Source organism: Periophthalmus magnuspinnatus, chromosome 2 (genome assembly GCF_009829125.3).
Source record: "Periophthalmus magnuspinnatus isolate fPerMag1 chromosome 2, fPerMag1.2.pri, whole genome shotgun sequence".
Classification (NCBI taxonomy): domain Eukaryota; kingdom Metazoa; phylum Chordata; class Actinopteri; order Gobiiformes; family Gobiidae; genus Periophthalmus; species Periophthalmus magnuspinnatus.
In genome coordinates, this window is record NC_047127.1 from 16,464,934 (window position 1) to 16,489,673 (window position 24,740).

At 45.8% G+C, this 24,740-nt stretch overlaps 2 protein-coding genes across 8 annotated transcripts in view; both read left to right on the plus strand.

Annotated features, from left to right (window-relative positions):
- Positions 1-284: 284 nt before the first annotated feature.
- On the plus strand, positions 285-7,722 carry cpb2 (carboxypeptidase B2 (plasma)). The gene is made up of 11 exons (XM_033978144.2): positions 285-396; positions 738-813; positions 879-1,003; positions 1,157-1,265; positions 1,622-1,723; positions 3,194-3,298; positions 4,858-4,968; positions 5,546-5,636; positions 6,086-6,288; positions 6,747-6,831; positions 7,122-7,722. The coding sequence occupies exons 1-11, from the start codon at positions 323-325 to the stop codon at positions 7,328-7,330; spliced, it is 1,290 nt and encodes a 429-aa protein (XP_033834035.2). The 5' UTR covers positions 285-322; the 3' UTR covers positions 7,331-7,722.
- A 699-nt stretch (positions 7,723-8,421) lies between these two features.
- zc3h13 (zinc finger CCCH-type containing 13) overlaps positions 8,422-24,740 on the plus strand; it is a 29,778-nt gene continuing 13,459 nt past the window's right edge. For 4 of the 7 annotated variants that reach the window (XM_055227767.1, XM_055227758.1, XM_033978160.2 and 1 more), the window contains exons 1-12: positions 8,444-8,564; positions 9,491-9,640; positions 9,736-9,836; positions 9,918-10,032; positions 10,820-10,928; positions 11,170-11,333; positions 12,634-12,776; positions 13,135-13,326; positions 13,422-13,571; positions 18,915-19,708; positions 21,235-21,513; positions 21,677-21,904. In XM_055227767.1, the coding sequence (XP_055083742.1) occupies positions 9,500-9,640; positions 9,736-9,836; positions 9,918-10,032; positions 10,820-10,928; positions 11,170-11,333; positions 12,634-12,776; positions 13,135-13,326; positions 13,422-13,571; positions 18,915-19,708; positions 21,235-21,513; positions 21,677-21,904 (2,416 nt within the window). In that variant the 5' untranslated portion in view covers positions 8,444-8,564; positions 9,491-9,499. Of the gene's footprint in view, positions 8,565-9,490; positions 9,641-9,735; positions 9,837-9,917; positions 10,033-10,819; positions 10,929-11,169; positions 11,334-12,633; positions 12,777-13,134; positions 13,327-13,421; positions 13,572-18,914; positions 19,709-21,234; positions 21,514-21,676; positions 21,905-24,740 lie in introns of all 7 variants that reach the window. The other 3 variants (XM_055227753.1, XM_055227762.1, XM_055227751.1) reach the window with 2 other exon arrangements.

Here is a 24,740-nt window from a genome sequence, read left to right on the forward strand (position 1 = left end):
CTTCTGTCAGTTTGCCCCAGAGCATCTGTGGCCGAATGTACAAAAGTTAAATGTAGGAGCAAAGTTAGTGAAAACTTTTTCAAGGCAATAAATATGCTCATGTAATGCTATACTGTGGAATACTCCAGGTCAAGAATAACATCTCCATGGAGAAAGGCTGGTGGAAAAGTGGCACAGTGTAGTTTTAGTGGGTAACTTCCTGTGTGTGCCCCATTTGTGGGCAGTGACCTTTGACCTATTTCTTCACTAAAGTAAACATTTAAAACAAACTTTTAGATTGATTCTTTCGCTGCTTTGGTTCAGTCTCAGACAAATCTAAAACATGAAGACTTCAAGGGTTCTGGTTGTGGTCCTGGTCCTGAACCTGGTCTGGGCCAGAACCGGACCTCAAACACAGTGAGTACATTTAGAAAGACTAAAGCAGGGACTAAACCAGGTCTAAACCAGGACTGGACCAGGCCTGGATCAGGACTGGGCCGAGGCAAACTTGTTAGGAATTAACAAGGACTAAACTAGAACTAAACCGGGACTGAACCGAAGACAAAAACAGGATTAGGAATAAATAAGGACCAACTTGAAACTAATTCATGTCTAGATCAAGGACTAAACCAGGTTCTAAATCAGAAGTGAACCCAGATTAAGAACAGGGACTAAACCAGGACTGGAACAGGACAAAACCTTTAGTAATAAACAAAAACTAAACTGGAACTAAACCAGGACTAAACTTTAATTTCTAGTGACCAGGTTTTGTCCCTGACGCCAAAGAGTCCGGAGCATGTGGAGGTTCTGAGAAACATCTCCACTCAGTTTGAGGTGAGTCTGATTATGGGAGGGCATCTGACATACAGGGAGAGCATATGACCCATTTTTCTCCACAGACGTCCCTGTGGCAGCCCGTCTCATCTGAATTCATTAAAGCAGAGAGTGCGGTTCATCTTTTTGTTCCTGTGAACAGCTCCGAGAGAGTGAGAGAAAAACTGAGGACACACGGGATTACACACGAGTGAGTATGAGAGTGTGGTAAGGAGGAGGAGAAGAGGAAGTGCAGAGGTGGAAGAGGTGTAGAGGAGAGGGTCAGATGGAGCAGAGGGCACAGAGAAGGTGCAGAGGAGCAGAGGATGTGCATAGGTGCAGAGGATTGTGGTGTTTCTTGCAGAGTTCTCCTGGCTAACGCAGAGGAGCTGGTGGAGATGCAGACTCGTAACGACTCTTCAGATCCTCGCAGCAGCTCCACCTTCTATGAGAGATACCACAGTCTGGAGGACGTGAGCACTTTAAGTTTACTTCACCTAAATGGCAAATGAGGTTTAACCCATGCTGGAAAACATGGAAAACACATTTCTCAGAATTAATTTAACTAAATAAAAGTGTCTAATCATAACTATTTTGTAATTTAGACATGTTTTGGTCCTTATTTACCTTATGGTTGCTAGGTAACAGTTCTGGAATTACCTCTGTGTCTGTCACATCTGCTGCCTGTGTCCAACCAGGAAGTAACAGCTATGTCACCAAAATGATAACAACTAGTGAAATCTTAAATCTAAGGATGTAAAGTGTGTTTTTGTGAAATACTGAGTCTAATGTATCATGAGTAGATGTGAGCTGTGTTTTTGTGTTTCAGATTTATCTGTGGATCAACAGAACGAGTCAAGACAACTCAGCCTCAGTGAAGGTGCTGCTGCTCGGGTCGTCTTATGAGAAGAGACCTATCTACGCTCTCAAAGTATCAAACCAGGACTAAACCAGGACCAAATCAGGACTAAACAAGGGCTAAACCGGGACTAAACCAGGACTAAACCAGGACTAAACCAGGACTAAACCAGGACTAAACCAGGACCAAATAAGGACTAAACCAGGACTAAACCAGGACTGAACCAGGATTAAACCAGGACTAAACCAGGACTGAACCAGGATTAAACCAGGACTAAACCAGGACTGAACCAGGGACTAAACCAGGACTAAACCAGGACTGAAGCAGGACTAAACCAGGACTGAACCAGGGACTAAACCAGGACTAAACCAGGACCAACTCAAGACTAAACCAGGACTAAACCAGGACCAAATCAGGACTAAACAAGGGCTAAACCAGGACTAAACCAGGACTAAACCAGGACTGAAGCAGGACCAAATCAGGACTAAACAAGGGCTAAACCAGGACTAAACCAGGACTAATCCATGACTAAACCAGGGACTGAAGCAGGACTAAACCAGGGACTGAAGCAGGATTAAACCAGGACTGAACCAGGGACTAAACCAGGACTAAACCAGGACTAAACCAGGACCAACTAAGGACTAAACCAGGACTAAACCAGGACTGAACCAGGATTAAACCAGGACTAAACCAGGACTAAACCAGGACTGAAGCAGGACTAAACCAGGACTGAACCAGGGACTAAACCAGGACTAAACCAGGACTAAACCAGGACCAAATCAAGACTAAACGAGGACTAAGCCAGGACCAAATCAGGACTAAACAAGGGCTAAACCAGGACTAAAGCAGGACTAAACCAGTACCAAATCAGGACTAAACAAGGGCTAAACCAGGACTAAACCATGATTAAACCAGGGACTGAAGCAGGACTAAACCAGTGACTGAAGCAGGACTAAACCAGGACTGAACCAGGGACTAAACCAGGACTAAACCAGGACCAACTCAAGACTAAACCAGGACTAAACCAGGACCAAATCAGGACTAAACAAGGGCTAAACCAGGACTAAACCAGGACTAAACCGGACCAAATCAGGACTAAACAAGGGCTAAACCAGGACTAATCCAGGACTAAACCATGACTAAGCCAGGGGCTGAAGCAGGACTAAACCAGGGACTGAAGCAGGACTAAACCAGGACTGAACCAGGGACTAAACCAGGACTAAACCAGGACCAAATCAAAACTAAACCAGGACCAAATCAGGACTAAACTAGGCCTAAACCAGGGACTGAAGCAGGACTAAACCAGGACTGAACCAGGACTAAACCAGGACTGAACCAGGGACTAAACCAGGACTAAAACAGGACCAAATCCAGACTAAACCAGGACTAAACCAGGACAGAACCAGGACTAAACCAGGGACTGAAGCAGGACTAAACCAGGACTAAACGAGGACTGAACCAGGCTTAAACCAGGACTGAACCAGGACTAAACTAGGACTACACAAGGACTAAACCAGAACTAAACCAGGTCTTTGTCCCTAGTTGTCCCTGAGTCCTGGTTCTGATAAGAAGGCTCTGTGGTTGGACTGTGGGATTCATGCTCGGGAGTGGATAAGTCCCGCCTTCTGCCTCTGGTTTGTTCAATATGTGAGTGCAGCTGTCAATCATTATTATGTCCCATTCATACACACAGCCTGACCGGGGAATTTACCTGCATTTTGCCAGAACAGGGTCATGAACAAAACCAGAACTGATTTCATGCTTTTTTAATCTAGCAGTGTTCTGGGTAAAATGCAGGGAAGGCTTATGTGTGAATGAAAAATGCCAGTACCAGCACATCATTTTTGTTTATAGTACACTGTTACATCCTATTCATACATTCTCATTTAAAGCCACAATATGAAACATTTTAGTTCAAAAATATAGTAAAATAAAAACATGTATTTTTTTTTCATTTTGGTGTTGTTTTTTTTATTGAAAACCTGACTCTGACTCTTCCTGCTTGTCTCCATGGAAATGATGTTCCTTTGGCTGTAATATTCCACAGTATGGCATATTCCAAAGAATAATTTTCATTTTCTCTTTCCATGGAATCATGCAGGCGATGTGCCATCTCTAGAAAATTACATACTGTAGATTTAATTTAATGAGAAAAGGGGAATTATGTTTGACTGGGGCTGGGACACAAAAAACAGGATACTAGGAAGGGCCTATATTAAATAAATTTGATTCTTGGGAGTTTTCAGACATGTTATAATGCTATTACCTCCTGAAAAACATATGTGGAGTTGTGTTTTGTTTCAGTCACATGTTGCAGTAACACAATGCTCTGTTCATAGACTGTATATATAAATGGACAGAAACCACAGTCTAAATAGGAAGCATTCATGGGGGCGCTTCCAGCTCCAGCTCCATCAACTTCAATTCACTTTACACTGAAAAATTGTCACCTTTCTCTCTGTGACTGCGACTCATCACTTTGGTCTTAAATGTTTGTTTTAACACGCTCTACATGATCCTGGTATTTTATTTCACTATTGTGTCTGTAAATCAAGATACGAGCATTAATAACAGACAAATCAGGCGCCTTCTTTGTCTGAGGTCGCTCCCTCTAGTGTTAGCGACAGACAACATTACCTTCAACAGCCTGACTCCAAATTGGCTCTTCGGTTGTTATGATACTCGTGCTCGGAATTCCAAATATGGAGCCTGGCGCCAAATTCAACCTGTAACCACTAACCTCAATGAGCTTTACTTGACTGGAGCCAAACAGATGACGTTGCACTCATTTAGTCCACTTCTTTATACAGTCTGTGGTTCATCACCTTGTGATGTCATGAAGTGGTAATGTTTAAGTGGTTTAACGTTAACAGCTACCTTTTACATTTATTTAGCAGAAATGGGAAATTCCAGGGCTGAAACCATCCAAATGTTTCTAGTGAAGATGCATGGAGTTTAAAAACATAGTGGAGCACTTCCTGTATTATCACATGACATCACAAGGTGGAACAGAGTGTATTCTCTTTGAGAGAAGAACTCGAGGCTATATGTGCAGGGTTTGTGTGTTGTGTGTTAATGAAACTGTGTGTTGTGTGTTAATGAAACAAAACACATATCTCCAGGTCTGTTTGGGATGAGGAAGCACCCTTACAACATAGATCAGAAAATTAAATAATATGGACCTTGATCTTAACTTTGCTTTTCAGTCTTTGGGATTTTACGGGCTGAACTCGGAGATCACTCAGATCTTGGACAGTTTTGACGTGTACGTGCTGCCAGTGCTCAACCCGGATGGATATCGCTACACTTGGACCAAAGTACGAAATAAACAGCATGCTTTTACTGTTTCTTCTATGTGTAACTGTTAGGACTGGACCAGGAACTAAACCAGGACTCAATCAGGACTCAACCAAGGACTCAAGGACCTAATTTGAGACTAGACCAGACTGGAACTGAACCAGGACTAGACTAGAGACAAGACTATGAGGACTAAACCAGGGACTAAACAAGCCATGTCTGAACCAGGAGTCAACCAGAATTAGTCTACGGACTAAACCAAGGGCTGAAACTAAGGCTTAAACAGACTCAAGCCAGAACTGACCCGGATCAGGACTAGACCAGGAAGTAGGCCAGGATTAGAGTAGGACTAGACAAGGAGTAGACTGGGATTAAACCATTTTAACAATTTTCTTGCAGCTAAAAAAATTACTTTTGAAATATATATTTGGGTATGTATTAGTATTTTGTTTCTGCTTCCTGTTTGAATTTGAGGAGTATTGCCCATTCACAAGATTTAGTTTTGAATTGTTAATTGCTATGGCAAATGTGATATGTTTCCATCACTCTAAAATCCCTGGATTATTATATTTTTGGAATACTGTACCTCCTTTTCAGAACCGCATGTGGAGGAAGAATCGGTCAGTGTCTCAAAATGGCCGCTGTGTTGGAGTTGACCTCAACAGAAACTTTGATGCAAACTGGTGCAGTGAGTGACCTATGAGTTTATACAGAGGGCACTCACACCCACACCAAGAGGTCACAGGTTTGAGTCCCAGACACAGGGAAAACAGGTGGAGTAAACATGCACAGTACTCCTCCAGCTAGGTACTCCTGACCAGGGATTCTGACAGGCTTAACCCAGAGACCCAGAAGTATAGGGATGGCATGATATCAAACTTTAGTTCACGATAATTGTGTAGTCCCTGTAGAAATGTGTCCTCTGCATCTGACCTATCCTTCAGTGTCTCTGGGTTAAACCTGTCAGGAGCAGGGGGACACATCTCCAGATCTTGAGCTAGTCTTGGTCAGGACTAACTTAGATGGAGGATGTGACCTTTGCATGTTTGGGTTGATGGGGGAAACCAGAGGAAACCCACCCAGACACAGGGAGAACGTGCAAGTGAGTGCTTGTATTTACGTCTGTTTTTATCCCAGCTGAGGGTGCTTCCAGCTCTCCGTGCTCCGAGATCTACTGTGGGAGGTTCCCAGAATCTGAGCCGGAGTCTCAGGCTGTGTCCAACTTCCTCCGGACCCAAAAAGACCTGGTCCAGATTTACATAAGCATCCACTCTTATTCCCAAATGCTCCTGTTCCCCTACTCCTGCACCACGGAGCAGGCACCAGACCACCAGGAGCTGGTGAGGACCAGACCAGGACTAAAACCTGATCCAGGACTAGACCAGGATTAAACCAGGACCTGTACTAGACAGCACTAAACCAGGATTACACCAGGACTAGACCAGGACTAGATCAGAACTAGACCAGGACTAAAACATGATTAAACCAGAGCCAAGACTAAACCAAGACTACTCAAGAGGCACAGAGCAGGCCAGAGATCACCAGGAGCTGGTCAGGACCAGACCAGGACTAAACTAGGACTAAACCAGGACCAGACCAGGACTACAACAAGACCAGGGCTGAAACAGGAATGAAACAGAACTATATCAGAACTAACTCAGGACTAAACCGGAGACTAAAGCAGGACTGAACCAGAACTGAACTCTGACTAAATGAAGACTGAACAAGGAATAGATCAAGACTAAACCAGGACTGATCCAGGACTAAACCAGGACTAACTCACTTTTTTGCCTTGAAGTTGGAAATGGTGAAAGAAGCAGCTCAGAGAATCCGCAGACACTATCGCAACAACTACAAATATGGAGCTGGAGCCGAAACCATCTGTAAGTACCTACAAGAGGGCAGCTGACACATAGAGAGGACATCAGAAACAAAGGCAGGGCATCTGATACACTGGGAGGGCTTCAGAAACAGAGGGAAGGCATCTGACATACAGGGATAGGAGGATAGGCCCAGAACTAAACCCGAATGCAGCCAGAATTGAAGCAGGACCAGGGCATTTGACACACATACACAGGAGGAAGGGAGAGCATCTGGTACACCCAGAGGGCCTCTGACATACAGGTAGGGCATCTGACATAGTGGTAGGGTATCTGACTCTTTCTCTCCTCAGATCTGGCTCCCGGAGGATCAGATGACTGGGCGTATAATTTGGGGATTAAATATTCATTCACATTCGAGCTGCAGGACACAGGGCGGTATGGGTTCCTCCTCCCTCCATCTCACATCAGCAAGGCCTGCAACGAAGCTCTGCTAGCTGTCAAAACCATCGCTCTCAAAGTCCTCCAGAACAGGGCCAAAATAGGACCAAACCAGAACTAAACCAGGACTAAACCTACTCCCTCCATCTCACATTAACAAGGTCAAAAGGCCAAACCAGGACTAAAACAGGACTTAACCAAGACTAAACCAGGACTGAACCAGTACTAAGCCGGGACTATACCTGGACTGAACCAGGACCAAACCACGACTGAAGCATGGCTGAACACCGAATAAACCAGAAGTAAACCAGGACCAAAGCAGAACTAAACTTGGACTAAACCAGCAGAAAATTATGAAAGAACCATTTCTGACGTTACTGCAAATGTATTTTATTTGAACTGTTTTATCTTCACGAACCTGCTCAGGTTAGTTATTTAGTTATTGAAATGTGTGCATTTATTATTGCATTTGAAATGTGTCTCACTGTAAATACATATTCTGTTTGAAAGATCATTTGGATTCTTGGTGCCGTTTTTGCTTTTATTTATTGTCAGTGGTTTAATCTACAACAGAACTAATGCAGGACTAAACTGGTCTAAACTAATTTGGTTTATTGCAGGTCTAAACCAGTACAAGATTAAGGACTAAACTAAAACTACATCAGGTCTCTACACCAGGACTAAACCAGGAGCAAGTCTTAACCAAGATTAAACCAGGTCTAAGCCAAGACTAAACCAGGTCTAAACCAGGACTAAACCAGGACTGAACCAAGTTTAAACCAGGACTAAACTAGGACTAAACCAGGTCTAAACCAAGACTAAACCAGGACGAAACCAGGACTAAACCAGGTCTGAACCAGGACTAAATCAGGTCTAAACCAAGACTAAACCAGGTCTAAACCGAGACTAAACCATGGCTAAACCAGGTCTAAACTAGGACTAAACCTGGACTAAACCAGATCTAAACTACATCTAAACCAGGACTAAGCCAGGACTAAACCAGGTCTAAACCAGGACTAAACCGTGGCTAAACCAGGACTAAACTAGGACTAAACCAGGACTAAACCAGGTCTAAACCAGATCTAAACCAGGTCTAAACTAGGACTGAACCAGGACTAAACCCATTCTACTCCTGCGTTGTCTCTCCCCTCCCGTCCGCTTGTGTCAGTCTGGTCCAAACCGGGTCACGCGCTGCAGCTGCTTTTATCCCTCGGACATGACGTCATGCCGGCCGCCATGACGGAGCCGCTCGGCGCAGATCGTGCCCGTGACATCTCCGAATAAAGGGCGATTTTCTGCACAAAACGGACCCACACCCGGACTAAAGTCGATGCACCGCCGAATCCATATATTGGGTAAGCCGTGCCCGGGTTTAAGCACATCTCGGGTGTTTTGTGGCTGTTTAGGCTGTCTCAGGGTGCGATGCGGTGAAGTGATGGAGTTAGCACGTTAGCATTAGCTTCCATTCGTGTGTTTTTAGCATTTTAAAGCTCCATAAATGTTCTTACAAGCTATTTCTTTGCTTGTACAGTTTATTCAGAGTTAATTATTAAAAGCATAAATAAACCTAAATGGCTGAGAATGTGATGTTAAAAGTAGAAAAAAAAACCTAGAAAACCTACCTAGTGTGTTGCTCATTGTGCGGAGCATGTTTTGTTGTTGAATAGTAGACTTTGTTATGAATGAATTTCCTTTGCACTTTGTAGGATCAGAATAACATTTAATTTCTAAAGTAATATGGTACCGGGATATTATCTACAACTGCTACGAATATTATTTCACCCCTTCTGCGCGTAACGTGGATAAAATGCTTGAACTTTAAAACTCCGGACAATATTGATGACGTTAACGTTTGGGGTTGTGATAGAATAGCATCTAGTTTGTTAAAGTATCTGACACTCAGTGAAATAGGTGTATGGAAGGGCATCTTACATCCATGGGTTTCAGATTGAAAAATTGGAACCTGTTGCCATAGCGATTACCAATTTAAAACTAAATATTTTTTAGAATGCGGAAAAGATGAAACCCTTGAATAGGAGGATTGGAGAGCATCTGACACACAGGGATACAGGAGGATGGGAGAGCAGCTGACACACAGGGATACAGGAGGATGGGAGAGCAGCTGACACACAGGGATACAGGAGGATGGGAGAATATCTGATCTGGCACACAGGGATTCCGGAGGGTACGGGGGGGTATCAGACATACAGGGATATAGGAGGATGGGAGGGCATCTGACATACATCGATTCTGGCATCTGACTGTTTCCTCCTGGTTGCAGCTCTGCAGAATGTCCAAGATCAGGAGGAAGGTGACAGTGGAGAATTCTAAGACGATTTCGGACTCGAGCGCCGCGCCCCTCCCCCCTACGTCCCGCCGCCCCAGTGTCTTTGAGAGGCTCGGACCCAGCACCGCGGCCACTGCTCCAGAGGTTAGCGAGAGACTGGGGGTTAGACCTGCTTTACTTCTGCTTTATTCCTGCTTTACCGATTTAATCGCTCATATATTTTTTGTTTCTTGTTTCAGAGTCAGTGCAGAAATTGGCTGAAAAGTGGAAACTGCAGCTACGGAACCACTTGTCGTTACACACATGGCCCTCAGCCACGAGGCAAATTCAGCTTCAGCCTGTGAGACTAAAATCTACTAAACACTTAAAACTGTAATTTTTTAAATTTTGTATTCATTTTTGTATTTTTGTTTTGGAGCAGGTCAGCAGAGAGGCCCACTGGAGATCTGCGTGAGAGGATGAAAAATAAGAGACAGGATGTGGATTCAGACAATTTAAAACGTGACGCAGACGAACCACAAACCACCACTACTAGAGTAAGATAAGTGCTGATTATTATTATTATTATTATTATTATTATTATTATTATTGTAAATCAAACCACTTCTGCAAAATTTACTTTTCATTGTTATTACTTTTCCATGTTATTGTTGACCAGAGTGGAGTTTTATTGTCACAGTAAAGCTAACAACAACTTGCACACTCACAATGCACTTCTTGATTATTGGACAATAAAACACTTTATAATTAGATGCAGACAGTATGCAGCTGACTTAATTTGACCTCAAGAGCTGCTCATACAATACACGAATGGGTACAGGACCTCTTTAAACTTTTCACTTTAGTAAAAATGACAAAAGTATATTTATCTTGGGATACAATTTGTTTTACTTTTAATCTGATGTGCTTCTGTATCTTCATGTCTGTATGCACTGTAACTTACTCCTATTACCCAGCAACCATAATGTTTTCATAATGATAGGTCATTTAGTCCTGGTGTAGTCCTGGTGTATGCATTTTATTTCTTCCTTTCTTTCGCAAAAGTAAATTTTAAACATAGAATTAGTGATTCTTTTTGCCAGACACGAGCATTTGTTTACCTGCTTTACATGTTTTGGCTGCTTTCTGTAGCTACTACTTGTCCTGTGTGACAAAAATAATCACAAATTCTATAGTCCAGGTGCAATCCTGGTTTAGTCCTGGGTTCTTTCCTGGTTTTAGTCCTGGTTTTAGTCCTGTTTTAAGTCCTGTTTTAATAAGAGGTCATTCCGATGATAATATTATAATAGTTTTATACTGATAAATATATTTTGTTTTGTGCAGCGAGACTCGTCAAGAGGCAGACACAGGGAGAAAGAGGACATTAAAATCACTAAAGAGAGAACTCCAGCCAGCGAAGAGGAAGCACCAGAGTGGGAGGCCACCAGAGAAGGTACTGGGTTTATCATTAGAGTTTAGACCACAACAGGTAAACAGCCAATATTAATATTAAGTGGTTGAAGATAATGAAATACATGAGAATTGAATGAGAAATGGATAGGATGGATAGTTTCCACCTTGATTTTAAGATTTTAATAACACTTCAATTTTCAATTTCAATAGACTAAACCTATGATTACCTGATACTGGCTGATCAGTTTAAGTCCTGTACTAACCCTGGTCTTTGTGTACAGACTCAGATATCGGAGACTACGACTACGAGCTGTCTCTGGAGATGAAGAGGCAGAAGATCCAGAGGGAGCTGATGAAGCTGGAGCAGGAAAACCAGGACAAACGAGAAGAAATCACCATCAAGAAAGATGAGACGCTGAAGAACAGAGGCCCAGCAGTCACTAAGGTACAGAGCAGGTTTAGGACACCCTTGGCTGGAGGTTGATGATCGACATGATTGTTTCAACAAGGTTAAAATTTTTTTGACACTCGGGTGAAGAGAGGGGCAGAGCTGTCAACCGATCACCACCTGGTGATGCTTTGGTTCTGCTGGAGGAGGAGGAAGCTGGAAAGACCTGGCAGTCCCAAGCATATCATGAGGGTGTGCTGGGAAGGTCTGGCCAAGCCCTCTGTCAGAGGGCAATAGAGCAACTAGAGAGCTTCTCCCAGATCCTAGGGGAGGCTGGGGACTTTAAGTCCAAGCAGACCTTTTTCGCCACCTCTATTGTTGATGCAGCTGCTTGTCGCTGTGGTCATAAGGTCTGTGGTACCTGTTGCAGCGGCAATCCTTGAACCCAGTGGTGGACGCTGGAAGTAAGGCATGCTATCAAGCTGAAGAAGTCCTATCGAGCCCTGTTGGCTTGTGGGACTCCTGAGCAGCTGACTGGTACCATTGGACCAAGCTTGCAACAGCTTGTGCAGTTGGGGATGTTGTTGGATGATGAAAGGAATACTTTGAGGATCTCCTCAATCCCACTGTCACGTCTTCTGAGAAGGAAGCAGAGGCTGGGGACTTTGAGGCAGACTCGTCCATCACACTGACTGAAGTAATTGAGATTATTGACAAGCTCCTCAGTGGCAAGGCTCCAGGGGTGGATGAGATCCGTCCTGTGTATCTTAAGTCTCTAGATGTTGTGGGGCTGTCTTGGCTGCCACGTCTACACAACATCGTAGGGCGGTCAGGGACAGTACCTCTGGACAGACTGGGGTGGTGGGCCCTCCGTTTAAGAGGGGGACCGGAGGTTGTGCTCCAGCTACAGGGGAATCACACTCCTCATTCTCCCTGGTAAGGTGTATTCCAGGGAGAATCCGACCAATAGTTGAACCTCGGATTCAGGAGGAGCAGTTTGGTTGGACCAGCTGGAGCTCTATACTCTCCATCAGTTGCTTGAGGGTTCATGGGAGTTTGCCCAGCCAGTCCACATGTGCTTTGTGGATCTGGAGAAGACATTCAATTGTGTCCCTTGTAGTGTCCTTCAGGGGCTTCTACTGGAGTATGTGATCTGGGTCCCTTTGCTAATGGCTGTCCGGTCCCTGTATGTAGTTTAGTCCGAGGTTAGTCCTGCTTTAGACCTAATTTAGTCCTGTATTCGTCCTAGTTTAGCTCCTGGTTTAGTCCAAGTATTCACCTCAAATTCTAATTTAGATCTTCTTTAATCCTGGTTTATGAGATACATGTGTGATTTTAACATTTCTGGTCCTCACAGCAGACGTCCCCAGAGCCGATGAGCTCCAAAGACTCACCCTCCAGGAAGTCCAGCGGCTCCCCTAAACACAAAGGGGGCACTAAAAACACTGGCTCCGGCAAGAAGGAGAAGAAGACAGCCTGTCCCTCTCCCGTCGCAGAGAGGTAAAGAAGATGAGAGGTTGCAGGGGAGAGGGCCATAGACTGTGTATATCTCTAGACATAGCTAACTTGCTAACCAGTGCATTCCAAACAGGAAGTGAGCACGGTTGCGATTTGGCCTCATTGAATCTGGCTCTAATTCACTTTCAACTGAAAAAAAACGTTGCCCTCTCTCTGGAACTGCTGCTGTCAGGCTTGTCATTTTGTTCTTAAAATGTTTGTATTAACCCACGTAACATGATTCTGGGGATTTTATTTCACTATTATAGAGAACAATTGGGTACCTTCTTTCCCCAAGGTCACTCCTGCTAGGTTTGATTGAGGGTTGCATATATAATTGTTTTATATTTTTTGGTTGCAGATCTTCTAAAGGGGCTCACAGTAAAAAGAAAGGCCCACGCACGCCAAGCCCTCCTCCTCCTGTGCCTCTGGAGCTTCCTGTCAGTGGAAAAAAACACAAAACCAAACACAAGAATAAAGAGAAGTCTGAGGAAAAAATGAAAGAGAAAGAAAGAGATGGGGAGAAGCATAAAGATAAGAAGGACAAGCGCAGGTGAGGACTGAACCAAGACTGAATCAGTGCTGAACCCAGGGGCTATTCTCATTGATGCACCCAGAGGGTGTGTATAAACCTTGTTTTCGTTTCAGGGACCGCTCAGATAGTTCTCATAAGGCCAAGCGTGTGGTGACATCAGAGGAGCGATCAGCAAGTGCCTCTCCTCCTCCGACTCGAAAGAAGTCAAACTCCCCCAAGACCGCAGCAGCTAAAGGCGCCGTCCAAAACTCACCTCCACGCAGGTACAGATGTTTTTGAATCTGATGATGTCATAATATCAGATGGAGGGCAGAACCTATGTAACTCTATGGGATATTCACTGTTTTTAAAGAAATCTCCAAATTTATGACGTGCAAATGTTGAACCTTTTCATTATTTGTTTGGGATTGGCTTCACAAACTTGTCATATTAAAGGGCTTATATCTGTTATAATGTTGTTTCCTCATCACAGACATACCTGGAGTTTTGTTTCATTCACACAAGTTTAACATAAAAACCCTGCATATTTAGGCTCCACTTTTCTGAACATAAGGTAAAAGGTAGCTGTTTATTTGAAAACGAAAGTTACGTATGTAACTACGGTTCTATGAATCCCGGATGACCGCCAGAGGCGGTGCTTCAAGCACTGGATGATCACTCTTGCGCATGCGCAGGTCGAGATTTAATAACAACAAATTCACCTATGACCTTCCGGTGACCCACGTGAGGCTATATAGTCACGTGACTCCGGAAGCACAGTCCCTTAACCTTCTCGCGAGGGCACGAGGATTCCGAGGGACAGAGACCTCTGGCGGTCATCCGGGATTCATAGAACCGTAGTTACATACGTAACTTTCATTCTATTTCATCCCTTCTGACCGCCAGAGGCGGTGCTTCAAGCACTGGATGACTTGTAACAACATGGTCACGAGGAATCCATAGACCACGACAAGTAACCTACCTCCTCATAACACTCCGTCCAGGGGATGGGGGACTGCAACATTCACCCGGTAAAATCTGGCAAACGTGCAGGGTGAGGTCCAAGAGGCCGCAAAACAGATCACATTTAGGGGAATCCCATGCATAGCAGCCCAGGAGGTAGAAAGGCCCCTGGTTGAGTGGCATCTCACGCCCTCAGGCATCAGCTGCCCCTGTGAGGTATAAGCATGCTTAATGGTCTCTACAACCCACCGAGAGAGACGCTGTGTAGCGAGAGCGTCCGTCCTGGCGGGGAGGCGCATTGGAGAGCTGCAACAGAGTCTGTGCAGAAGTGAGAACCAGATCCTCGCTGGCCAGAATGGGGCAACCAGCAGAAGCTTGTGTCCCTCCTGCAGAACCCTCAGGAGTGTTTGATAAATCAGGGGAAAGGGAGGAAAGGCGTAGAGGAGAACGTGAGGCCAGTCGTGAGCCAATGCGTCCTGACCCAGCGGGCTGGTGTTGTCCCTCAGAGAGAACCAGAGAGGGCAATGGGTCGCTTCCTGTGAGGCGAACAGATCCACTTCGGCCCTGCCGAAGACCCTCCAGATGGTGCAGACCACCTCTGGGTGAAGCTTCCATTCCCCCGGCAAGAGAGTCTGGCGAGAGAGGAAATCTGCCACCTGATTCAGCGTCCCCGGGAGATAGGCTGCCCGCAGGCTGGCAAAATGGACGGACGCCCACCTGAGAAGCTGCTGTGTTCTCTGTGTGAGATTCACCGATCTGGTCCCTCCCATGTGATTTATATGGTAAACCACCGACCTGTTGTCTGAACGTACAAGCACATGCCTGCCTTGCAAGTTCGGCAGAAAATGGTGCAGTGCCAAGTCCACAGCCATTAACTCCAGCACATTTATGTGTTCTTTTATCAGGCTCGAGGTCCATGTCCCCTGTATCACACGACCTTGCCATGTTGCACCCCAACCCGTGGAGGATGCATCCGTATACACAACCTCTCTCCGTGACGGTAGAGGCCCCAACGGGACGCCCTGTAGGATCCAACGTCTGTCTCTCCACTGAGACAGGGAGTGCAGACACTGGGGAGACACACGCAACCTCTTGCGTCTGTGTGCGACCCGAGTTGGATCCAGATGCAGGCTGTTCAGCCACATCTGCATCGGCCGTAATGAAAGTAGTCCCAGCGGAACTACACTGGAGGCTGCTACCAACATGCCCAGAAGCTGGAGATATTGCAGGAATGGCAGGGCCTCTCCCTCTTGGAATGCACCCAGCATCCCCATGATGTTATCGACCCTTGTGGGAGAAGGGCACGCAACCATGGTGACCGTGCTTAAAGCCATCCCCAAAAAGACAGTGTCCTGGGTCGGGACCAGATTGCTCTTGTCCATATTCACACACAGACCCAAGCGGCTCACATGCTCGAGTACAAGCCCTGTGTCTTGAATGGCTTGGTTGCGGCTGGGTGCACAAATTAACCAGTCGTTGAGGTAAGGTAGAATCTTCAAACCCCGCGCCTGTAGTGGAGACAAGGCTGCTGCCACCACTTGGGTGAACACCCTGGGTGACAGGGACAGCCCAAACGGGAGGACCCTGAACTGAAAATGTCTCCCCTGAAAAGCAAAGCGAAGGAACCTCCAATGATTGCGTGCGATCGGTACTTGAAAATAAGCATCCTTCAGGTCGATTGTCGTGAACCATTCGCCTGGGGAAAGTGCCTGAAGCACCTCTGAGGTGCGTAGCATGTGAAAAGGCATGACTTTTAAAAACACATTGAGACCTCGCAGGTCTAAAACTGGACGGAGGTTGCCAGTTTTCTTTGGGACAAGAAAGTATCTTGAATAAAAAAACCCCGGATCCTGCCGAGGGTCTACGTGTACAATTGCACCCTTTTCCAGCAAGGTTGCTATTTCCAGATTGAGTGCCATGGATTTTGCCGGGTCCGAAATGGCAGTCATTCGGACCTGGCTGAAAACAGGAGGCCGGCGTCGGAACTGTAGGCGGTATCCCCGTGATAAGGTGGTCAACACCCACATGTCTGGGGTGTTGGCAGCCCAGTACTGGAGCTGTTCCGGGGTGAAACAACCGACTGCCGGCCTGGGGGCTTCACCTACAGCCCCCCCGGCCTCTCGAAGGCCTGGAGGGCTGGTGACCAGACTGTGATGACCGAGGCACATGTGAAGCCCTGGGCCGGTCACTCTGTGAGCGCCCAGACCTTGTAACAGGCCGCCGGGGAGCCAAAAATGGGCTTGATGGTACAGCATATGTCTGCTGGTGTGTAGTAGATGACCCAGGAGCAATAGGAGGAGGGGCTCGTCGGTGAAGGCCCGCCAGCTGATGTCTAGTCTGAGAGGCCTGGGCTGTCCGTTGCAAGGCTTCCAGCGCGGCCTCTCCAAAAAGTTCACCCGGAACCACAGGTAATCCCCTCAAGGTTCTCCTACACGTCTCGGTTAGAGGAGATTGTGCCAACCAAACCTGCCGACGCGCCTGGGTCAGGATGGACAGCAGGCGGCCCAGCTCCCTTGACATAAAAGCAAATGCTTGTAGGGACGTGTCAACCAAGCCTTGCGTAGCCACATCGACATTAGAGCCCTCTAGTGAAGTCGCTAAACCTAGCAGTAAATGGGACAGGGAATTGCCGATACGACCCATGCGCGCCCCGGAGTCGTAAGCTTTACACAGCAATTCGTCAGTAACCCGGCACTGAGGTCGCGGGCACCTGGCATTGGGTCTCAGAGCCTCGTCTGGAGCCACAATAAGGGAGGCCACAGCTGGTTCAATCGCTGGCATGTGTCCCAATCCAAACTTGGGCGCCTCCTGCATGGCAGCAAGGACCCTTCCATCAGACGTTTAGAAAACGCTTTTGTATCTGACCAGCAGGCATGAAGTTCCTTAATATACTCCGTAGAGGGAGGAACCAAAAAGGAAGACGCAGAGCTCTGTCGTCTAAAAAACGCACTAGAAGCCATAGGCTGCGCCGTCGGTGCCTCCAGTTGTAACCGTGCAAAAGCCACGCGTAAAGAGGAGGCAGCTGAGTCATCGTCACCTCCCTGAGAGCAGGTGGAGTTGTGTGAGCTCAACTCTGATATGTCAGAACACGCATCCAAACCATCCCCAGTATACGGGTCGGTGTCGTGGAAGTGCGTATCTGACGCCGCCACAGACAAGGCATCGTCTTCACAAACAGAAACCACATCCCGCTGGGCAGCTCGCTGGTCGCTATCCCGGGTCTGCATGGACTCAATGAGAGCTTTCATTCTATTGAGTTCCGAAGTAAGGCTATCCACCTTCGAGGATAATCCAGCAGAGCGATCCCCTTTGCTGCGCTTATGCGGAGTAGGGGAAGCGTCGACAGCAGAGCGCTTTCTCCTCACCTTCCCGCTCACCGGCAGCTGGGTGTCCTGTATATCAGAGAGCCCAGCTCCTCCAAACGCGGCCAGGTGGTCAGCACGCAGGGATCTCGGCATAATGCTGCAACTCATGCAAGCATTCTCCATCAAGCCCTCCTTAAGGTGGTCCACACCCAAACATAAGGGGCATAGATCATGTCCATCCTCCGGTTGAAGCGGGGCCATGCAAGCTCTACAGCACATGGACTCCATCACAACAGACGCTAGATCAGGTCGAGCTGAAAACGCCACTCTTGATCCGCACGCTGGGATTAAAAAATACCACGTCGAGCCAAGAACGCCACTGGTGGTAGGCTCAAAAACTCAAAGCGAACAGTAACACTGCTGATAAGAATGAACTAAAGAACCGAGCACGGTTCCAAAATAACAGAGATATTTTGGCCGAATGCGGCAATAGTCAACACAAAAGTCGAGCTGAACCGAACACGGCAGCAAATACAAACCAGCTCCACCGACCCGGTGTCGCTTCCAACAAAAAATGCAGTAACTACTTACCATATGGTCCTTGTGAAACGTGCACCTCACCGGCGTCAGGGAAACACCCGCTCCAGGTGAGGCACTCCGCCCCACGCAGCTTACGCAGCCCCTGAGGGGCGAGTCGCACTCGCTATCCCGACTGTGATAGACTGCACTCAATTCACAAGTCACGGGACTCTGAGCAGTAAGCTGTCACCAAAGGGAGAAACAATTGTGGTAAGAAGCAGTATTTGCGAGTAGCCACAACACACTCGACCAAAGCGCGAGAAGAAAAAAGGGACTGTGCTTCCGGAGTCATGTGACTATATAGCCTCACGTGGGTCACCGGAAGGTCATAGGTGAATTTGTTGTTATTAAATCTCGACCTGCGCATGCGCAAGAGTGATCATCCAGTGCTTGAAGCACCGCCTCTGGCGGTCAGAAGGGATGAAATAGAACTACCACTTCATGACATGACAAGGTGGAATGGAATATTTTGTGCTTGGGATATGTAGAGTTATTTTTGCATAATATAAGACCTTGGTTTATTTATACTGCCAGTGAAGACAATACACTTTGTAGTTATTTGGCCTTATCCACATTAAACAAAAACTGGCACAGAGATATTAACCATAAACCAGGTCAGCAGATCTGCAGTTACAGACAGTTACACAGCAATTCTCACCACAGAATTCGGCCCTATCTCCAGGTTAAACTAAATAGATTCTACAATGTGCCAATGTCACATGAATACATTTTATTTTAATTTTATTGACACAAATCTTTTCTTTCTTCTCCTCTTTTTAGATCCGTGTCTCCTCTTCGCCATCACTCCCCCTCCTCTCGCTCCGGCTCCTCTGCTCAGTGTCGCTCCTCCTCTCCCCGATGTCGACGCTCCTCCTCCCCCCTCCAGGACTCCTCTCCTCCTCCTCCACCTCGGCGCTCTGAACGTGGAAGCCCAGGAAGGAGGCACTCACGGGGGAGAGACAGGGACAGGAGCGGAGACAGAAGCCGAGACCGGAGCAGGGACAGAAGCCGAGACCGGAGCAGGGACAGAAGCCGAGACCGGAGCAGGGACAGAAGCCAAGACAGGAGTAGGGACAGGAGTAGGGACAGAAGCCGAGACAGGAGTAGGGACAGAAGCCGGGATAGAAGCCGGGATAGAAGCCGGGACAGAAGCAGGGACAGAAGCAGGGACAGAAGCAGGGACAGAAGCAGGGACAGAAGCAGGGACAGGAGCATAGATCGGAGCATAGATCGGAGCAGAGATCGGAGCAGAGATCGGAGCAGAGATCGGAGCAGAGATCGGAGCAGAGATCGGAGCAGAGATCGGAGCAGAGATCGGAGCAGAGATCGGAGCAGAGATCGGAGCAGAGATCGGAGCAGAGATCGGAGCAGAGATCGGAGCAGAGATCGGAGCAGAGATCGGAGCAGAGATCGGAGCATAGATCGGAGCAGAGATCGGAGCAGAGACAGGAGCCGAGACAGGAGCCGGGACAGGAGTAGAGATAGGAGCAGAGATAGGAGCAGGGATAGGAGCCGAGACAGAAGCCGAGACAGAAGCCGAGACAGGAGCAGAGGGGAGAGAGAACGCAGAGACGGTAAGTTTAAAAATCGGTTTTGTTTACATTTGACCAATTTTTGGCTACGTGCTTGTCTCCATGGAGATGTTATTGCTTTGCCTGGAATGTTCCACAGTATTGCAAAAATGATTCATAGAACAGCTGCAGTATTTTACTTATATGATGTGTTAATTGCGAAAAGATAACATATTTAGATCACCATTTATTGTTTAGAAAATGCTAAATTCACCGAGCATGGATGATGAAGCGGGCGGAGCATTGTATAAATCTTAAGGAGGATTTGAGTAGTGTCAGGGAGAGATTGCTAAAATACTCAAACATGTATGAATGACATCTAAAGCCTCTTCAGGCATGTTTTTAACAAGGAAACAATATTATAACATGGTAGAAAGCTTCAATAAGTCAATTTTGTGTACCCCTGTTTTAAGAAATTTTGTTTGCATCCCAGAGAAAGGGACTTGGAGGTGGCAGTTAGAGGACAGAGCCATGTTCCCAAACCTCATTTGGTCAACTATAATTTCTTCAGCAAGCAGTGGGAATATTTTAAATGAGCTGTATGACTCATTGTCATTGGACCTATTCTGCCAAATCGACTTTTCAGAGCATTTAACCATGTTATATTTGTTTCTTATTTACCCCATGAAGTTGTATTTGGAGTGATTCATGCATGTTTGAGTAATCTTTACTCTCTTCTCCTGTATTCAAGATGTCATTGCTCCGATCTACTCCCGTTTTCACCATCTCCAATTTTATTTTCTTCATCGTTGATACACATAATCTTTGTTGTGATTTCGTTTACGGTGATGTCGGCTCCCATTCGACACTTCAGTCTTAGTGAACTTAGTGAACTTGCGTCTTTTATTAAGTCATTTTTGATCAATATTGCTGTCAAAGATTATAACTATAGAGCAGAGACAAGCACAGTATGTCTGCTTTAATTATTGATTGAACTGCTCAATCAGTATACTATTTTAAAATGTAGCCGACATCCAGAGAAAGTGATGACTGATAAGCTCTGCTGTTATTTTTGGGACGATATGTAGGACTAATTTTGATTATTCTCCCCAAATTCTGTAATTTAAATTCCTTGCAACCTCCGCCGCAGCACTGTTTTACCACATACTTTTAAGAGAGCTGTGTAGTCACATTTTGTGCAGTTGTCTGTTTATATTATATTAATATAAAACTTGTGTTTATTCGTGAGACGATCGACCACAACAAAATATCAGCCTCTATGATATATATTAGTTAGTCGACTTTTTAGCATATCTCTATTCATTCTTCTTGGAAATGAGCACACATGTCCCCAGGCCAAGTTACTATGGAGAGCCGACTCTTTAGCCGACTTTTTAATGGTATTTTGGAGCAATAAAAACATCTGTAAATTAATAAGGAAATAGACTAGAAAAGTTTAATGCCATACTGTGGAACATTCCAGGCAAAGCAATAACCTCTCCATGGAGACAAGCAGAAAAGTGACTTAGTGCATCTTTAAATTCTACATAAATGCATAAACGATTAAAATGTGTGGTTTTGTTCAACAGAAAGTCGGTCCAAACGAGACAAAGATGGCGGCCGTGATGATCGTCACTACGACTCCGAAGGAAGAGAGCGGCGGGAGTCGAACCGCGAACCTCGTGATAACAGGGAGACAAGGGAGAGCCAGAGGGATGGAGTTGTGGAGCGGAGAGAGAAGGAGAGAGAGAGGGAGAGGAAGGAGGAGGCGGAGGAGAGAAGCTACACACGAGGACACAGAGGAGAGGAGAGAGACCGAGGAGAGAGAAGCGGACGCATCAGAGCCAGGAATGAACCACAAGAAAAAGGTTAATCCCTGGTTTAGTTGTTGGTTTAGTCTTTGGTTTAGTCTTTGGTTTGGTCGCTGGTTTAGTCGCTGGTTTAGTCGCTGGTTTAGTCGCTGGTTTAGTCGCTGGTTTAGTCGCTGGTTTAGTCCTTGGGAGATTGACCAACTGATGTTTCTTCCTTTAGGTTCCAACAGAAACTCCCGAAGTTCTCAGCTGGAGAGCCACGAGAGCTGGGACTCACGGAGCAGCGGGACATTGGATCGGGGACCAGACCGGAACTTGGACCGGGGTCCAGAAAGAGGATCTGAGAGAGACCGGTACGACTCAGACCGCAGGGACCAGAGAGACCAGGGAAGGGACTCCTCCTATGACCGACGAGGAGGGCACCAAGAGCGGGACAGAAGGGACAGAGGTGAGACAGTACCAGGACTGGACCAGGACTGGACCAGGACTGGACCAGGACTGGACCAGGACTGGACCAGGACTGGACCAGGACTGGACCAGGACTGGACCAGGACTGGACCAGGACTGGACCAGGACTGAAATAAATGCTGTTATTTATCTCCCAAGTAACAGCAAAACAACTTGGTATAAATAAAAGTTTAAATATTATGAGACTTTCTGGGCCAACTATGAGCAGTAAATGGTGTTATTACATCAGTTTAAAGGTCCAATTGGGATAGGGCCTGAACTGATATATTTGGAAGCCGATATTTAATCCAGCAAATTTTTGCAGTATTGGCATAAATATCCAACACCAGCATTAGATCGACCCTAGTCAGTGGTATAAAGTAGTAGCAAATGTTATTCATTGTAGGTACAGTGGAAAGAAAGGAACAATTAGGAGCTTGATTAGAGGTTAAGACATTCATCAGTGGACCTCTTCCTAACATAGACAGAAAACAATGCCTATGCGCCCAGAGGATTGCACTTATAAAGGAAAGTTAAACCAGACAGCAAGGGCATCTGTAGTAATGCCCTAAGTTGATTCAAGTCCTAGAAGGAAGTGCTTGGTTGAAATTGTTATCTGCTTTTGGTAACTGTGCCTCAGGGGTCCATCCTGGGACCCCTTCTGCTCAGTCTCTACATGCTGCCCCCTACAGGGCCATTAATACAGAGCAATAATGTGTCCTGCCACAACTATACAAATGACATCAGATCAAGAACATCTGCAGATTTTTACCATCTAAAACATTCGTTTCTGTGTAAACTCCGCACACCCGACTGGGCGACAGGTGCGTAGGAGGTAAAGCACTTGTCTGAAAACTAAAGAAAAACTCCCGCACACTGTCTCACTCTTAATGCAATTTTATTCCATACAATGTTTTGGTCGCTCTGACCTTCTTCAGGTATGAGGACAGCCCCTTCCGCTCCCCTTATATAAATCAAGGGACCGCCCCCTATAGTTTAATCAACCAATCGTCGTACGACACATGTATTCACAATCAGACCCCAAAAAACACCCGCAAAATTGTGCATAATTTCCTTTACAAACGTTTTTTGTGAATTAAAATACATGGATAATAACCAGAAAAATATAATGATTATTACCAATCAGAAAAAATAGCAGATATATACTGTATACTTTTTTTTGTAAAAAACAGCATAATTGACATAAATGACATAACTGACACCCCCAAAAGGTTCCATTACATCTCCCTCATAACTCAGAGAGAGGGCAAAAAACAGTTCTACACATCCACATCAAGCATCATTTAAGCCCTTAGGACTAAGAGTTTGTAAGGTAAAAATACAATAGGCTTCGCGTCTCTTTAACGCGCGGTCGTGGTCTCCACCCCTCCGTGGAGCAGGCACCTGTTCAATCCCGCAGAAGCGAAGAGAAGACACATCATGTTTTAACAGGTTAAAATGGACAGCTACAGGAGAGTCCGCATCTTGGCGTCTTATCGCGCTTTTGTGTTCACTGATGCGGGTTTTTAGTTTTCGTGTGGTTTTTCCCACATATTTTCTTTAGTTTTCAGACAAGTGCTTTACCTCCTAAGCACCTGTCGCCCAGTCGGGTGTGCGGACTTTACACAGAAACGAGGACCATATTCTTTCACTCCAGCACCCTGAACACTCTCTACAAAACTACAATGAGCTCCTTTGAAGAATTAAACACCTTGACCTAGAACCACGCCAACACTTTCGAATTCACGGCAGAGGACGCCCAGAGAATTCTACTTAAGAGCATGGATATGAGCAGTGCACTGACCACAGAGGATGAAAAGACAAAAGAGACTGGAGAGACTGAAACAAAAAGAAACACGTCTACTGATGCATGGCTCCACCCTAAGTGAGTACTGGAAAAGTAAAAAGATTCCTAGGGGTTTACGCATTCAAAAACCCCCGACTATAGGAAAGCACAGTGACACTTTTGTAAAACGCTGGAGTGAAATCCTCAATAAATGTTCCCTGGACTTGATGCTTCTAGTAATAGAGAAAGTCACAGAAGAAGCCCAAGAACTAAAAGTGGAAATCCAGCAACAAGAGGAGGAGATGAAAAGAAAGTTTGGAGACATGTTCAAGGACATGGAACTTGTAATGACAGAGAACATAAGGAGATACCAAGAAACTCTGCAGGCATCGAAAATACGAAAGTACAGAAGAGACACAGAGGACTATCAAAGAAACCAGGTGTACAAATGGGACGAGGGAAACCAGCGCCGTGTGGATCAAAGAGATGATGGACCAATGCGCACGGATCCCACCTTTGCAGCGGGGACGCGTAAAACGAGGCGAGACTGGCGCAGACCCAACATGGACAACGAGGATTCTACACTGGAGAGTGATTCTACATACTCATCCCAGGAGTCGTCAGCGCCCTCTTCTTCTTTTTTAGCCAGACGACACCACAGAGAAAAAAGAAATGCAGACGGGAAATACGTGGTGGCAAGACAAAGACAACGTCCCTGGACACGGAGCCACACCAGGACACGGTAACGAACATTTCGAACAGCTCACTCTTCTATCTAAAGGTCTCTCCTTTGTCCCTCAGAAACCTGTGAATGCTTTCAATTTACAGATTGATTTGTTTAAATGTTTTAGACAAATAAAGTTAAAATATTTCTAGAGAATCTATGACCCCCTTTAGACCAAAAAGCACTTTCTGTCCTCAAGTATCAAATCCTTCCATTAACACATTTTGTAGATTGGTTGAAAGAGATGCTATGGATCTATGCAAAAATAAGTATAATTATACTGATAATTTAACAAAGGAAGAAAAGAAAGCGTTACATGAGTTAATG

Bases quoted from the DNA above. Each gene is read 5' to 3' on its own strand.
- cpb2 (XM_033978144.2), top strand. From the start codon at position 323: ATGAAGACTTCAAGGGTTCTGGTTGTGGTCCTGGTCCTGAACCTGGTC. The intron at 814-878 runs GTGAGTCTGATT...TTTTCTCCACAG, and splicing joins ACATCTCCACTCAGTTTGAG to ACGTCCCTGTGGCAGCCCGT. The intron at 4,969-5,545 runs GTACGAAATAAA...CCTCCTTTTCAG, and splicing joins ATCGCTACACTTGGACCAAA to AACCGCATGTGGAGGAAGAA.